Below are 16,798 nucleotides of genomic sequence, written 5' to 3'. Positions count from 1 at the left end.
TGTCAGGAAAGCTGAAAGGAACAATTTTTAAGGCCTTTTTCATCAACTTGTATCAGTTTAAATAATGGCATTGTTATACACGACTCAAAAGAATGAAAGGAACAAGAGAACAGTATGTTTTTGTCATGGTCTTCCGTTAAAACAAGAGGCATTAAACTTATGTGACAACACCTGAATGATTTTCACATAACTTTAATGCCTCTTGTTCTAACGGTAGCCCATATAGACCACAACAGAAACATACTGTTCTCTTGTTCCTTTAATTCTTTTGAGTAGTGTATGTTTTATACTGGCACTAAAGCAGTATTCATGAGATAACTACTTCAGGTTAAAATATTTGCCGATGTGAATGCTGTGCAAGAATGAACATTATGCATGTCACCCGTTAATTATCTGGATTTGCTGCAGCCTCGGAGGAAGACCAAGTCGCACCGCCACCACCCCAATGCCAGCTTTGAACCTCATCATCAACAACAGACCAGCGGAAGACATCCTGGCCGGTCAGCCACAGCACCAAATTGCGTCCGGAGGAGCCTCTGGCTGTAGAAAGACCGCCTGCCAGGCCGAGGCGGAGGCCACATGTCAGCAGTGAATCGGATGCTGTCCAGGACCATCCACAGCGACAGCCTCTTAACTTGGGCTCGCGCAGCGCAGACAGTGCACCCTATCAAGGTGATGTGTCTGGGGATGATGACTCCTCAGATGAGGCAGGATGGTCGCCAGGGGCAGCGTCCCAGAGCCCCTGATGAGAAATAGCGGACCAGGAGGACAGAAATTCAGGGACAGCCTGTAGAATGCCCCAACTCGGAGCTGGATTCTATGGAAGAGCGCTCAACTGTTAAGCCGAAACCGAAAAGTGCAAGGTCTGTCAGGAACAAAACCGAGGCAGAAAGTCAGGGTGGACAAGATGGCATCGAAGGGCGACAGCCACCCAGACGGTGGAAGATTGGGAAAGAAAGGCACTGCAGGAGGAGCAGGGCCGAAGGCAAAAAACAGGATGGGAGAAGCTTCTCCTTCCTGTTTTTTGCCTTCGGCCCTGCTCCTCCTGCAGTGCCTTTCTTTCCCTATCTTCCACCGTCTGGGTGGCTGTCGCCCTTCGATGCCATCTTGTCCACCCTGACTTTCTGCCTCGGTTTTGTTCCTGACAGACCTTGCACTTTCGGTTTCGGCTTAACAGTTGAGCGCTCTTCCATAGAATCCAGCTCCGAGTTGGGGCATTCTACAGGCTGTCCCTGAATTCTGTCCTCCTGGTCCCGTATTTCTCATCAGGGGCTCTGGGACGCTGCCCCTGGCGACCATCTGCCTCATCTGAGGAGTCATCATCCCCAGACACATCACCTTGATAGGGTGCACTGTCTGCGCTGCGCGAGCCCAAGTTAAGAGGCTGTCGCTGTGGATGGTCCTGGACAGCATCCGATTCACTGCTGACATGTGGCCTCCGCCTCGGCCTGGCAGGCGGTCTTTCTACTGCCAGAGGCTCCTCCGGACGCATTTGGTGCTGTGGCTGACCGGCCAGGATGTCTTCCGCTGGTCTGTTGTTGATGATGAGGTTCAAAGCTGGCATTGGGGGTGGCGGTGCGACTTGGTCTTCCCTCCGAGCTGCAGCAAATCCAGATAATTAACGGGTGACATGCATAATGTTCATTCTTGCACAGCATCACATCGGCAAATATTTTAACCTGAAGTAGTTATCTCATGAATTACTGCTTTAGTGCCAGTATAAAACATACACTACTCAAAAGAATTAAAGGAACAAGAGAACAGTATGTTTCTGTTGTGGTCTATATGGGCTACCGTTAGAACAAGAGGCATTAAAGTTATGTGAAAATCATTCAGGTGTTGTCACATAAGTTTAATGCCTCTTGTTTTAACGGAAGACCATGACAAAAACATACTGTTCTCTTGTTCCTTTCATTCTTTTGAGTCGTGTATAACAATGCCATTATTTAAACTGTTACAAGTTGATGAAAAAGGCCTTAAAAATTGTTCCTTTCAGCTTTCCTGACAATTATCCGTCATACTGCACAAAATAACTGCAACAGTTCACACGATGAAACTGCACAGACTTTGATCCAGAGTGTTTGCTGTTTATCACACACTCTACAATTATCACCCAAAGGGGCTAACCTATCACAATCTGACAGGAGATATCGATGGAAACTTTGCACCCAATTTTCAAATAAGAAAAAAAAAGACGTTAAAGCCTGTTCAAGTTCAAAAGTTTGATCACGGTACATGTATCGCATGCCAAACAGAAAAAGGAAAAAATGTCTTTAACAGCAGCCCATCATTTTGTCAAGTTCTTTTTTAATGCATAAGTTTCTGAATCATGACACAGTTGACAATGTAGACTTAAATGCACACTACTTTTAAAAAAGGGTAAAAGCAATATGACCAAAATTCCTGTTACTATTCAAAAATTAAAACAATGCAGATTCTATGGTGACCTCTGATTTCCCGTGGCCTTAGTTTTTGCCTACCAGTGCTAAGTAGACTACACTGGCTTGTCAGCATAGCTGACAAATAATCCAGAGCGCTGAACAAATTTTCAGTAGCTACCAAACCACAAAGTAGTAGATACACCGCTGCTTGAAGTGAAATGAGAAGCAAAACCAGTCACCAACTGAAGGGGAACTTTTGGAAAACTTTGGCTGCCCATTAAAATAGTAGGCAATATGAGAAGGGTCTATCAGAAGAGGAGGAAGCTATATGTAGACCAGTTGCTGTGCCAAAAATTATAATTTCTACAAGGTGCTCATGCTGCATGAAATAAAACAATTTTTTATCAAAACTTAACATTAAACCAAAATGCCACACAAATTTTGCATTTATGTCATGAGTGCTCTGACTTGTAAATCTGGGTTCAAGTGAGCCATAACTTGATGCAATCCTTGAGTGTGAAATTCTTCCTGATGAAACAGTCAAAATTTCATGAATTTATTACAGAACTAGCAATTTTCTTTTCAACTACAGTACACTACAGTAGAAAAAAAAAGAAGAGAAAAAAGAGACTCAACAAAAAAGTACCGTCATCTACCACTCCGTTCAAAAACCATCTGAATGGCATTCAATACTTCACAACTCACTGGTATTATTCATGAAAATACTATTTCAATATACAATTCATCTGCAAACTACTTTCTGTTTAACATTAAGTAAATCGATATCAATCAAAAACCACACACATACCTAAGAAAGACGGACATTGCATATCTTTCACTAAAAAGTACAAAGTAACTATATTAGAGGAATATTTCCAAATGATATAACTTTCCTAAAGATATGAAGCATTTTGTACAAAACTGACAGTGAATAAAAGAGGCAGTGGAACAGAAGCTTACATTTTGGCACCGCCATGCAGTCTTAGAGACCGTCAAGATTGTCTACAGTCTACGCTGTCAGAAACCCACAACTTCAAAGGAAACTTAGAATACTGTAATTACCAATTCTCTTGTGCCTGAACCCAGATGTGTGGAAAATGTTCCCAAATCTGAATTTTTGAACGTATCTGAGCAGAAAATGACACTTGCCATGAATTGGAGAGGTGATAAAACTTAAGATGAGATGTGATGAATTCTGGTCTAGTATTACACATGTACATGCAAACACTGTGGTCCTGTCATTCTATTGCTACTATTCGTGTTTGGGATGGACGAGAAGACCGTTTATACTTAGTCCCAATTTTATGATGATTTACCATGTGACTGGCCTATGGCAGTGAATTCCACAGTGCTGCTGAGAAAAGAAATGTGTGTTAAGTAAATGATATATATGCTCAGCAGAAACAGGATACTAATCAAAACACAGTGCTAAGTCTATTACTTGAGACCGGTACTCTGCTTAGTCCTGCTTAGCACAAAAAATGTGCTGAGCAAGTTGAGCATTGGGCTGGGTACATAATCCCAAACACTTGAGCGTCTGCACATATTTTCTCAATGACCCGTCGGAGAGCTGAAGGGTCGACTGGCCTCATGCCTGAATGTGAGAAGACAATGTGAGATGTCTTCAGTCCAAAACATTGAGTAAACTCTTGGTTCTTTTCAGAACTACACATACTCATAAGTCATATATTCCTTCGCATGGTGCTACCGCAAGCCTTTCCACCTACTACAATGACACGCGAAACATTCTCTTGAAATCCGGGACAAGAAATATTTCAGCAAAATTGATTTTGTGCAAGCTAGCAATGTATGTATCCTGACACTTACCACTTGTTACAATAAATGCTCACTAACCCTAACAACCCTCAATCCTTCACCTGTTGGAGGATTGAGGACTGTTAGGGTTAAAGTAGCATAGTATAATTTGAAATGAAAGTTACACCGCTGAATATTGGCACACAGTTTACTGGAATGAAGAAAACAGACAAGTAAACGATAAAAAAGTATGTATGCAGAGGTAGCACATTATGTAAGATTAAAACAGAAAGAAAACAGGAAACAAGTCAAAAATTATTTTAAAATTATTTACTAAAAACAAAGAAGACAACCTGCATTGCATTGAAGACCTTCCCAACCATAAAACATGTAGGTCTTCAAAAAAAATCTAAACTGATAAAACTAAATAAAAAGGAGTTGTTGTATTAAACAATTTAGAAGAGATCATTTGGAGGTTCTTAAAAAGAAAAGACAAATCTCCTTCAATAACAAAACCAAAGTTGAGTCAAACCCTGTAGGTAGAGCGGATACCTGTGCTCACTGAGGAGAAATCTGTGCTGGCCTGTTGTTTGGCCGGCTGCTCATGCAACGCTGTTTACCCTGCTTCTACTTCTACCTCGCATGTGAAAGCAGACTCTTTGAAAAGTTAGAGCAATTGCTCCGAGGTACGAAATTGAATGTCAGTTTGACAAAGCTGCTAGAGATTTTTTTCTCACACAGTTTTTTCTTTCTTCAAAATCCATGCAGTCAAATCAGCATTTAGGACATCCCCCCAGAAGGACTGTTTCAGGAAGCCCTGTGTATTGATATCATTTCAGAGTGTTTACGCAGTGCATGGTAAGATGGAGTGGGGGTAAATCACGTGGTCTACACGGCCCCCTGCGTGTGCTGTGAGTAGGGCAAATGGCAGACATACAAGTGACATTCGATAGCAAGTAAGTTTGAGGTGCAATCTTTGACCAATTCTAGTTGTGGAAGATAATTCCTCGGACAGTTACAAAACTGCCTTTTGGAAAGTATCCATGTGCTTATAATAGCAGCGTGTTGGCAATAAATGCACCGATGTCTCATGGTCTATCCCATTCTGAATTGCAGTAAACACAGTAATACATCATCAATACAGAGGGCTTCTACGTGTTCAAACAATCTTTTGTTTTTTGAGGACTGTGGTACTTGATATATTTGACAAAATCAAAACTGAGCTGAAGATCTCAGGCTTGGAAACATTTCAAAGACACTTTCTTGGGCACAAAAACGTTGTTACCTGCAGTGGACACTGCTTGGCAGAAACAAGGTTGCCGGTCAAAAGTCACGAGGTGACATTAGTAGTGACTGGTATTTAGCACAGATATCAGCTAAGCAAATATTTAATCGTGTGCCAGGAAGGATGTAAGCGCTTGTGCCCTTTGGCCCGTAAGAATGATCACTTCCAAAAAAAAAAAAACTTTTTCCCTGCAAAAGGACATTTGTATGCAACTGTTTTATTTTAATGAATTATAAAGATTTCTTTGCTAAAAGTAAAAAAAATCCCTAGTCGCGTTATAAGTTGTTCCAAGGTTGTTTTTGGTACAGCCCGTGGTGATTTTGTGGTTCAATTTATCTGGTTTTTACTAAATAAAGAGAATGTGTTTCTTACGCCCTTTTGCCAGGAACATTTTTTTTTCCTGCTGTGATCATGTTTCCCGGCAAAAGGGTGTAAGCACGCTTGCACCCTTTTGCTGGGCAAACGACGATTTGCTGATTAACTTGCAACTGGGCCCGGGAACCCTGAAGGAGGTTGAGGATTTGTATTGGTTTTAATTTATACCAAAACCGCTACCATTCCGAAGATGACTGTATTGGTTGAACCAAGTACTGTAAGAATATTATAAACTCAAAGTATTGATGAGAGTGCTGCTTTCACACTCCACAAGAATTTGACCTATCATTTAGAAGACAATAACAAAGGCACCAATAAGTGATTTTTCCGTTTTGAAACTTGGGTTGTAATACATATTCTTAAGTTGATGTAAACTTTGTACTTTTGAAAATGTTTAAACTTTTCAAAAACACTACATAGAGGATTACAGTAAAAACCTAGGAATCAATGCAAGTATATACAAAATGCAAATCAAAATATCTATTATATGGTTCAAAAGACTGTCTGCAAAGAAAACTACCCTGCCTAAAGTCAACTGATTTTTAATGAGGACCCTTTCTATGAATAAACTACCTACCAAAACTAAACTCACTTTGTGATCTCAAAATATAAACTCAAAACTCAAAAACCACCTTCCCAAAATACTATAAAACCCTTTCATATTTCCAGTCCGGAACCCTGCTACATTTGAAGTCCTTACGACAAAAGACATCTTGAATAAGTGTTTTTCTTTGACCAAGCTGTGTTAAATTAGGACAGAAAAAACAAGGCAGCTACATGTATTTCAGCAAGTGCATGCCAGAACTTTCGTATCACAGGCCAATCGGTGAAATACACCTAGGGCGTATCACATCTCTGAGTGCATTTTTAACAACGAACTTGTAGATTTATCAAATGGCAGTGCAATGCTTGAATGTACACAACAACCCATAACAAAGCTGGACATTCTGTAAGGTGGGTGCACTGAACCAGTGACATTTCAGAAGCCAGCTCAATATCCCAACTACGTACCAGGTTGTCATTCTTCGATAATTCTCACTTCGGGGCAAACACTGCAGATGGATGTACACAATCCCACAATAATATGTTCTCATTGAAGTACCACTTGGCTGTGGAGTGAATCCTTAAGGGCCGTTTCAAGGATATTTATCCTTGGATGTTTAAAGGTCTCATACCAAACGGAAGTTTTTTCAGGGATTTTGAACAACTCCCAATTATTCACCAATGGGCAGGGTTACAGGCCTTTTTAAAGATTTCTCCACACCTAACCAGCAATAGGATCAGTGCTGGCAACAGTAGGTGAAGTAATCAGAGTTTTATGTAGAGCTCAGCAAAGGTCACCTTATCCTCAAATCTAAGGAAAAGGGTTACATCAATGGATTCTAAAGGATCCAGATGTTTACAGCGTCTATGTAGCAATGGTGGATAAATCTGCATTCAAAACAATAATTTGGATAATAGTTCTCACATAAATTGGGAGCACTGAAGCACAGAGCTGCCTACAATCGCAGTAAGTTTTGTACTTACTTCAGGAACAAGAACTTTGCTTCAATTTTGTTGGTAACCTCAGTAATTCTGAATACATGTCGTAGATCATTAATCTCCAAAGAGAAAATTATCGAATGATGTGCATAAGCGGGGTTGGAATACTGAACTAGCCAAGTCTCAATGACCAACCACAGAGTGCCAAACTTAAATCATACGAAAACCATATAAAAAAGGGAACTTAAAGCTGAGTGCTACTGTCCCTTAGCATGAGACATGACAATAGTTCTTGGAAAAATTGTCAAAAGACGAGGTATTTGGGGAAAATAGAATACTCTGTGGGTATTTTTTTCTATCTACTCAAGAACACAGATGTTTTAAGAAAATTTCAAGAAGCTGTAAAGACTTCATCAATAATCGTTAGTCAGAGATAACAACAAACAAATTAAGGCCTTAATAGGAACCAACAGTTTTAATTCTCCAAACCACACTGGCAATCCAAACATAATCATTTCCCCCTGGTTCTGACACTCACATAATGGTCACTTACGACACGGTCATTGCAAAGTTCTTTTCATACTTCCCCAGTGTTCTGAAATTGAGCCAGTTGTACTACTTTTGTGATGAGTGAGGTTTAAGTCAGTGTCTTCGCTTCAGGAACCACCTCCTTAACTTCCAGCCCTGACGAGAGAGGCAAAGATGCTGTCCTCTTGAGCCAGCAGATTCTGTGGCGTGTCATACTCGGCGATCCGACCCTCGTTCAGAACCAGGATGTGGTCCGAGTCCAGGATGGTTTGCACACGGTGCTGGAAAAGAAGGAAAGGATTTGTGTTAACGAGTACACTTTCCTGCACCAACGCCGGGACATCACGCAGGGGAACTGAATCAAAATCCACTCATGAGATATCAGAGAAACAGCCGACACATGTACAAAGTCCTTCTCTCTTGTAAGAATTGTTATTGGGATATTATAAATTCTCACATCACAGTTTTCAGAGACTAACACCACCTAAAATATGACGCATGCTCTTGGCTTTTGTTTCTTAAGAATTCAGCCCAAACTTTATTTCATATTGAAATAGTCCATCTGTAATGTTGTAAGGAACTGACTTTCAAGCAAACTAGAAATGGAAAGACTCTAAGGGTGGAGCCGCAATTCCAATTCTGAGTTTCCTCTGTGATTCTGAAAGGAAGCTGTCCAAGGCTGAGGGCTGGTTCACACCTGCTGCCAAAATGAAGCGGCACAGGATTTTGTGGCTTCAGATGAAAACAGTCACACTGCCATTTTCCACAAGTTGAACACACTTCAGCTTGAGTAAATTTTGCCGCAAATGCTTTGTGACTTCAAACTCGCTTCACTTTTTCAACTTGTCTGAAGTATGAACTGGCCTTAACGGGAGATAAGAGGATTAGAAGAAAACGATTCTGACTGTTCACAAAGGATTAATTTTGGAAAAGGAACTGCACAGATGGCTGGTCCTTACAGCTATGGTGAGTACGGTCCTCTCTTTAAAGGCAGAGGCTACAACGTCTTGGAGAATGGCATCCTAGGAGAAAAAACACAAATGCCATGAAATCAGTGAAAAGCAGTTTTTTAACAAGTTTTTCAGGGTTGGTTATATTAAACTCATAAAGTGCCATGCAATAATAAGAATCCATCCACATACTGCTGCATGATGGACAGCAGTTTCCTGATCCTATTTCAAAATTCTCAGACTTTTTGTGAGAAGAAATCAAACTGACAAAAAAAATCAATACGCAGCACCTCGACAACAAAATCTTTTATTGTAACTTTCAGGGAGTTTCTACCTTAGTCCTACACAGGAGCGTGAGAGAAAAATTCTGTTGTTTGTGCATTCTTGTAAAACCGATTGTAGCCTCAGCCACAAGTAATTAACGGTTGAGATCACTGTTTTCAAGACTCACCGTTTCCAAGTCGATGGAGGCAGTGGCCTCGTCCATGACAAGAATGCGAGTCTTCCTCAAGAAGGCACGAGCTAAACAGAACAGCTGACGCTGACCCACGCTGAAATTCTCACCTCCCTCTGTCACCATGGCATCTGTCAAAAGAGGAAAAAAAAGTATGGGGAGGGCGGATTATCCGTTAGATGAGGATGAAGAACCGACAGAGACAACGGTGAAGAAATTACACCTGGAGAAGACTGGAGATAATTAAACTTTCAGTAATACAGTCTTGGGGAGCATGATGAATTTGAGAGGCAGGGTCAAAATGGCTCTGACCTCCTATTTTAATATAATGGGATGCTTTCCAAAGACACATATGCAATAAAGACAGGAAATTAACAGGTTCAAAAACAAATTCCGTTACATGATTCTACAATCCACTTGACCCCTAGGGGCAGAAGCAAGAAAGGTCTCAACCCTTTCCCCAAATCTTTCATCTGTCCTTGGAGACAATACCAAGGGATTATGGAGTGTTGAACACGTCATGCGCACAATCATTTGCAAAAAAAAGGCATAAGCACGAGAACAAGCTCATGAACCAACACGCGCGTACTCCATTAATTTGCACTGCACTTCCTGCTTCAAAATGACCTTCAACACTCTGGAACTCTGTGCCATTTTCGGCTGATGAAACAGAAAAAGTTGAGAAGCAGTCAAGGGGGGCAAATGACAGTATCTGGGCAATACTTCCTACTTACCCAGTTTGAGGTCAAGATCTGACACCACATCTTTCAGCTGCGCGATCTTCAGGGCTTCCCACAATGCATTATCGTCGTGCTCACCCCGTGCATCCAGATTAAACCTGGAAAGAGGAACAATAAGCGTGAAAGTTCCAACGGAAAATCCAAAGTAATCGAGAATTTACAGTGACAACTTCTCCGAGAAAATGCAACTGAGGCCTTAGATTAATGCATTGCAATCTTTTTTTGGGGGGGAGGGGTATTTTAAATGGATGTGCTGAATGTTCTAGTCACGTTCAGGAAATGTTTGCAGAAGTGTGCAAGGAAACCACAGAAAACCATGGAAACGTCTTTGACGGGGAATGCCAATGAGAGCAAATCCGCCTGTCAAACTCACATCTCAATCTATGTGGCACTGTGCCCAGACCAATACTTCCATGCTTTGTAGAGCAGACACCTACCCCTTTATGACCCACCAGGCTTGTTGAGATCAGTCCACCAGTTTAAGTTAACAAAGCACTGAGCATTCATGTAACACGGAGTTGTTGATGGACAGGAACCAACTTTTAAAGTTAACTCTGCTCCACATTCCATCCAGCCAGGTATCCACAGAAATCGTGGACGTTAAGCAACAAGATGTCTGCTCTAGTCAGGTCATAGGTTATAAATTTGAGTCTCACCTGAGTGATCATGTGATTATTTTTCTCAAAGGTTCTTGGAAAGCATTACGCTTAAATGAATGTTAACCACTTCGGGCTGGGGGCATTTATAAATATTGATTCTGCTGGGCCAGAGTATTCTTATCCACTTTACCTGATGGTGCCTGTGAAAAGCACAGGGTCTTGTGGAATGATGGCCAGACGGCGGCGGACTTCAACCAACGGCAGGTGGGCTATGTTCATGCCATCTATCAAGATTTGCCCTGTCGCGGTCACAATAAAAGCAAAATGTCTTGACTCAAAGAGTTTGATTAGTATTAAGGAGAGGTCAGAGAGCACCGTTCCATGCAGGTTCCAAATCATAACGTCAGAGCAAACACTCAAATTATCCTTCTTCAAGAGTTTAAAGATAAGTTCGTTTTGAGAAATAGATTTTGGAATCCATGCACAACCGCATGGTCTTGCACTGGTTCAATCCTCTTTAGGGGGATGTGTCGTGTTTGGTCAGGTGGTGTCTGGGCTCACCTCTGAACGTCTGGATGATTCTGAAGAGGGTCAGAGTTAGGGATGATTTGCCGCTCCCAGTCCGACCGCAGATCCCGACCTATTTGTGAGGAAAAACAAAAATTTCAGGGTCTCTCTTGCACTTCAGGGCTCTGTCCACAGCGCAAATTAACTTGTTAACCCCTATATTAAATCCCTGGACATTTTCTGATGGCTGAAACACTTTTGAGAGTGCACTTGTGAGATCTGAGACATGGAAAGAAACCCTAGGAATGACTGAATGGTGGGGCATTCATCAACCCTTGCCCTCCATGAGCCATTAAAATCTAATGGCTGATTTCTTAGGACTTTGTAAGATTTAAAAAGAGCCCAGCCAGTAATCCTAATCCTCCATCGGTCCTTGAAAATCTACAAGGATGTTTTGGAGGATTTTGCAGGCTTCAGGTCGTGAGACAAGACCTCAGCAAATGTTTCTTGTCCTGCTGCTTGATGCCTTGAAAAACTGGAGTACAAAGAGTTGTTGGACGGTTCCTAGCGAATTAGGGGATAAAGGAGCATGTCAGCGTTACCTTTTCTCCAGCCCTGAAGTGGATGTCGATGTCGTGGAGCACGGGCTCGAGTTCAGTGGCGTAGCGGGCCGAGACACCCTTGTAGAGGATCTCACCCCTGTCGGGCCAATCGCTGCCTGGCTCTAGTAAGCCTGGTCATCAGTGACAAAAAGGAATAAAGTTACTCCTTCGACAGATGTTGAACACACAAGGTGGGCAAAATCTTTGGTTGCCGATAACGAGATCCGTGTAATAACTCTCTATAGGGGGTTTGCACATTGCGAGACCAGATCCACTGCAGCCTATGAGTAACAGACTGTCAAAGGTGAATACTACTTTACTGGAGTCCCTGTCATCACTCTTCTTGTAAAGGATTTGTTGGTTTGAGCACATTCGTCCCCTCAGCTCCAGTCATGGTCACGCCAGCCAATCACTGTCACTATCTTAGTCACTTTTCAAATTCTGTAATGAAGTCACCCTGTGCAAAACGTGCAGTTTTCAATTATTATAACCGTTTACATTCTCATGGCCAGATCTACCCATCGAAATAATCTCATACAGAACTTTCCAAGCTTGTCATTTGTCATAGTCTGTCGCTTGTCACAGTCACCTGTCGGTCACTTGTTGCTTACCGTCATAGTCCTCTTTCTTGACAGACTTGTAGTACTCCACTCGTTCCATTGCGTTCATCTGCATCTCTAGATTGGCCGACATGCGGATCACCCAGTTCAATTGGCTAGAGATCTGTGAGCCAAACACCCATGTCAGCGTTAAAATGTAACTGGGTAGAAGTTAGGCAATGTCTAAACTACATGGCTATGGCTAGAGATCACAAGCGTGCTATGCAAAATGCAGAAAGCCACTGGCAAGTGGCTTCGATAGGCGACTGTATTATTCTCAGCTGTAGCCAGGAAACTTGGACAGGGCCTCAATTACGAATCTGCAAAATACGATTGGCACATGAAGCCATAAGAAACACTTTGCCCACATCAGCAATAACACACAGAAATAAACATCAAAATGAGCATAATGCTAACAAAATTCAAAGTTTTACACAAAAAAGTAGAAATGCTTTCTACTACTAGGCTGTCATCGGCTGGATCAAAATCCACAATGTCACTTCAAAAATCCATAAATCTGCGTGCAGATTTATACAACAGCTGAACAAATCCTGTCATCAGACTGACGAGTTGTAGGTCAAGTGTCACCGACTTGCCTGGTATATTCAATTGTGTGACCAAACTCTACGTAGCGTACGATTGACTTATGCATGTGCATGAAAGGCACAGTCATGGCTCTCCACATAGCTACAGAGCGTTGTGCCACACAAGACACATGGGGTACCGTCAAAGCTTTACACAGAAAATTCCAGTCATCGCGTGCAAAATGAAATCTTCATGTTGGGGTTTTACACCAAGCCGAGAAATTAAGTGGTGGCTCCGGAACAAAGAGAAATCTATTCAGGCATTGTATATAAATGCAGAATAAATGTTTCACATTAATGCATTGGTAGGAATATTTTATGAGGTGACAGATACAATATTCCGTTCACCTCTGCCTCACTTCATGCAATAGGCCATTCGATCTGCTTCTCCAGGAAATCGCTGTTATCAATGCACTCATAAAAATTCCTTTCGTGTGATCGCTTACACTGAGAGCATAGGTGATTGCCAGGCCAACCAAGCTGGGTTGAAGACTTCCCCCAGTTAAGGCAGTGACCATGGTGGCCAGTCCAGCAAATAACACGATCGAAGCTCCGATCAAGTCCTGCAGTATTCCAAATTGGAATGAAAAAACCTAAGACTCGGGGAGAGTGTTCCCTGTTTCTTGAGTCCGCTCCACCAGTAGTAGTGTGTGAAATGGGACTTGTATAAATGTGCTGGATATGTTACATAAATGTGAAGTGTTTCTTTCAAAATTAGACATATCTGAGCATACGCCGTGATTGGAAGGAAAAACTGTAAAAACTCACCAAGGGAACCTTTTGTTTCAATATAAAATCTCATTATCATTATAATATGTTGAATAATAGAGGAGAAAAATAAAATATGGAATTTCAGAACCAAAAATGGTAACACTTTAGAAGCTTGTTACAAATACATAGAAATGTCAGTAGTAATTCAGATCACCCTCGAGATATTTAATGTCAGTCCTCCCTAAGAGTTGACCTGTAAATCATTATCTAAAACTAACTCTAGTCCATTGGAAAATTGGACCATGCAAAAATAACAACCAATTAATGTATCGAAATTTCACCATTACAAGGGACTGTAAATGTACCTTTTTGGCCAAAACCTTTCCAAAGATTCCAATTAAAAAAATGACTTTCCTGGTTTTTTGGGGCCATTCAACAGAGCTTTTGTGATATAACTGCATAAGAGCAATTTCTTTTTGGGGGAACAGGGAGGGGATTCCAGTTATAGGGCTGCTTGTCAAGTAACACTTACCAGTCGGCTACCCAGCCACCTATTTCCAGTGTTCAGATACAAGAAAGTCAAGTTACTGGACTCGATCTTTTTGACGAGGAGTTTCTGGAAACGCTGCTGCTGTCTGCGAATGTACAAAACGGTCAGGTGAACTTTTAAAACTGTGTGTCAAATATAACTTAAGATTCTCTTCCAGGCATTAAACATTTCAAACAAAAATCCTGAAATATTCAGAGCAACAAAGTCATCAGAACTGCAAATTTCATATATCAGAAAATTCCAAGTGCCTTTTAAAATTGTGACTCTACTTCAGCAGTTACATATTAGAACAGCTAACTTGAAGTAAAAACAAAGTTTTTCTGACAAAAAATTCCACATTCTCTGGGCTGAACTCACAACAGCATGTTAATTAAAGTGTAAAGGACTTTTTAAACAGACAACATCTGTTTGGCTGCCTTGGACAGGGTAACGGTTTCTGCTTTATGACTCGTCAATGTTTAGACTTACTTGTAGGCTCTGATGGTGGACAAGCCTCCCAGTGATTCCGAGAAGTGAGCGTAGACTGGTGACTTACTGATGCTGTCCAAACGTTGTAGCTCCCTGGTGGGGGACAGACGACATACACACACCATGGCTTTTAACCTCATTAGCCCCTCAACAATGATACTTTTAAACTTTGTTCACACCTCGGCAGATAAATGTATTTAGAAAGAACCTTCGATGTCTTTCTTGGTTTTTTTTTTTAATTATCTTGGTTAAAAGCTTTGTATCTTGAGCAGACTTCCCTGTTATCTCTAGCGGTACTAAATATATGTATAACTTACAAAGAGCGATTCACTGAAAAATTGTATGTACCCATCTGATACAAACCTTTGGTGGATTTTATAACAACAAAATTCAATAGTGGCACAGGTCGACCTAAGTTGACTACATAGCAATTTGCAAAGTACGAGAGAGAGCAAGGGCATTTGTGTTTGGGAACATCACAGAACTGGGGATTAGCCCTATGTGCATATATACTTGTGATCGAAGTATTCAATTCTGCTACGCTGGATTGTTCAAGGACTTCGCACCACCGGACAACGACCAACACACCTTCACCAAATTTGTGCCCAACTTTCAAAGGAGTCTTCATCGTTACCTGGATGTAGTGATGAAAACCTTCATCAGCAAGATGTACAAGAAAAAGATGGGGATCAGCGCAATGACAAAGTACCAGGTGACAATGGCGTCCACCAGCACAGCCGATATACAGTTCAAACTGAAGCTCAAGAAAGTAAGTAGAGTCCCTCCGAGTTGCTGCGGAATAACGTTGAACATAACAATATTAAAAAAGAGTTCATATCTGATGACAAAACTTAGCAAGTGAAGCCTGTCCCTTCAGTTTAACATGTTGTCTTGGAAGAAACAGAACATTTCAGAACTGCTTCTAAACTGTCCACTAAATTCTGTTGTATTGAGCACAAATGATCATTCCCCCCAGAAACAGATCAGACACCATATGGCCATATTTCCTTTTTCCAAGTTCTTTACTGCCCTGATGAAAGTTTTTCCCATTTTTTAAATTGGAGTCGTGAAGCAGGTTGTTAACCTTCCGCCAAATCCCAAGGGGGGAGGGAGGCACCTTCCACCTGAAAAGCCCTTGAAAGCTGATAGCTTTAACTTTCTGTTAGACGGCGAGGTGGTTCTATTGTGTTTTTTACAAATGGGACAGCACCCTCTAACTTTCTGATATTCGGCTAATTTGGCAAGTACAAATTACAAAACGACTCATCCTAATAAAGGACTTCAAAGAAATGTGCACTATGATGCATTACCATGTCAATGACAGCTGTGTCTGAAGAGAACCGATTGAGAACACGCCCAATTGGGGTAGTATCAAAGAATCTAATAACAGAAATGACAAAAATTAATACAAAGAAAAACAAAATGCACACCTCTCGCTCCAAAAAAGCCACTCTTGATACACTAAGCACAGTGCAGAATGAATAAATTAACACATACAATAAAATAAAATCAACACAAAGGAAAACAAATCTTAGAAAACAATAGCTAATGTAAAAATCGTAAATGTAAAGGTAGCTATTCTTATCACTGACACTCTGGGCTAAATCGCACTCAGTTTTTTTTTTTTTTTAAGAACTACCTGCTGCCCACCTTAACTGAGCAAGTCACCAACTAAATGAAATCCACTCCTGTGGGCAAATTCAATTGGCACGATTTTGTACTCAAGCTTTACAGGTGCCCTGAAGCCAATTGCGGATGGCTTTTATTTTGGCTACAGATTTTCACATTCAAAAAGGCACGACAGAATGGCCAACTTTGTCAGCAGATTCATCTCCTCCACACTGGCGAGCATTTCGAGAGCAGTATTAGTCCCAGAGAGAGATATGAAACATTGCTGTGGGCCAGAATGAAGGAGAAGAGCCTCTCCACCAAAATATTTGCCACTTAAAGAAGAGCAAACAACCCTTCCGACATCCCGCCAGATACAGCAAACACTGAGTTGCTATGGTTATCTGAATATTCTTCATATACAACATTTCTTGCAACAACCTCATATCTGCTACTACAGCAAGGCTGTACACAGTCACCCTCCACAAGATCCGTCAAATTTTGTCTTTGAGTACAAACCAAACAGAGGATCATCATTTTAGACATCAGGTGGAGGGGAGTCGAGCAGGCTTGGCATCTGACCCCGTCAGTTGTGTCTGCAGATAGCCAGATGGTACTTA

General features: G+C 41.4%; 1 protein-coding gene across 3 annotated transcripts in view; it reads right to left on the bottom strand.

The window, feature by feature from the left end:
* Positions 1 to 3,057: 3,057 nt before the first annotated feature.
* The window catches only part of LOC147799415 (ATP-binding cassette sub-family C member 8-like), a 48,854-nt gene continuing 35,113 nt past the window's right edge, over positions 3,058 to 16,798 (bottom strand). For all 3 annotated transcript variants that reach the window (XM_087135920.1, XM_087135919.1, XM_087135918.1), the window contains exons 20-32: positions 15,881 to 15,950; positions 15,205 to 15,362; positions 14,571 to 14,663; positions 14,085 to 14,187; positions 13,288 to 13,404; positions 12,270 to 12,381; positions 11,659 to 11,789; positions 11,111 to 11,189; positions 10,740 to 10,848; positions 9,945 to 10,048; positions 9,208 to 9,341; positions 8,766 to 8,828; positions 3,058 to 8,087 (exon numbers count right to left, since the gene is read on the bottom strand). In XM_087135920.1, coding sequence (XP_086992046.1) covers positions 7,950 to 8,087; positions 8,766 to 8,828; positions 9,208 to 9,341; positions 9,945 to 10,048; positions 10,740 to 10,848; positions 11,111 to 11,189; positions 11,659 to 11,789; positions 12,270 to 12,381; positions 13,288 to 13,404; positions 14,085 to 14,187; positions 14,571 to 14,663; positions 15,205 to 15,362; positions 15,881 to 15,950 — 1,411 coding nt within the window. In that variant the 3' untranslated portion in view covers positions 3,058 to 7,949. The remainder of the gene's footprint in view (positions 8,088 to 8,765; positions 8,829 to 9,207; positions 9,342 to 9,944; positions 10,049 to 10,739; positions 10,849 to 11,110; positions 11,190 to 11,658; positions 11,790 to 12,269; positions 12,382 to 13,287; positions 13,405 to 14,084; positions 14,188 to 14,570; positions 14,664 to 15,204; positions 15,363 to 15,880; positions 15,951 to 16,798) is intronic.

The sequence above is a fragment of the Acanthaster planci genome, linkage group LG04 (assembly GCF_054643075.1).
Source record: "Acanthaster planci isolate LZ-2023a linkage group LG04, COTS_SCS, whole genome shotgun sequence".
NCBI classification, from domain to species: Eukaryota; Metazoa; Echinodermata; class Asteroidea; order Valvatida; family Acanthasteridae; genus Acanthaster; species Acanthaster planci.
Note: the sequence above shows the minus strand (reverse complement) of the source record. Positions and strands in the feature narration are given on the sequence as shown.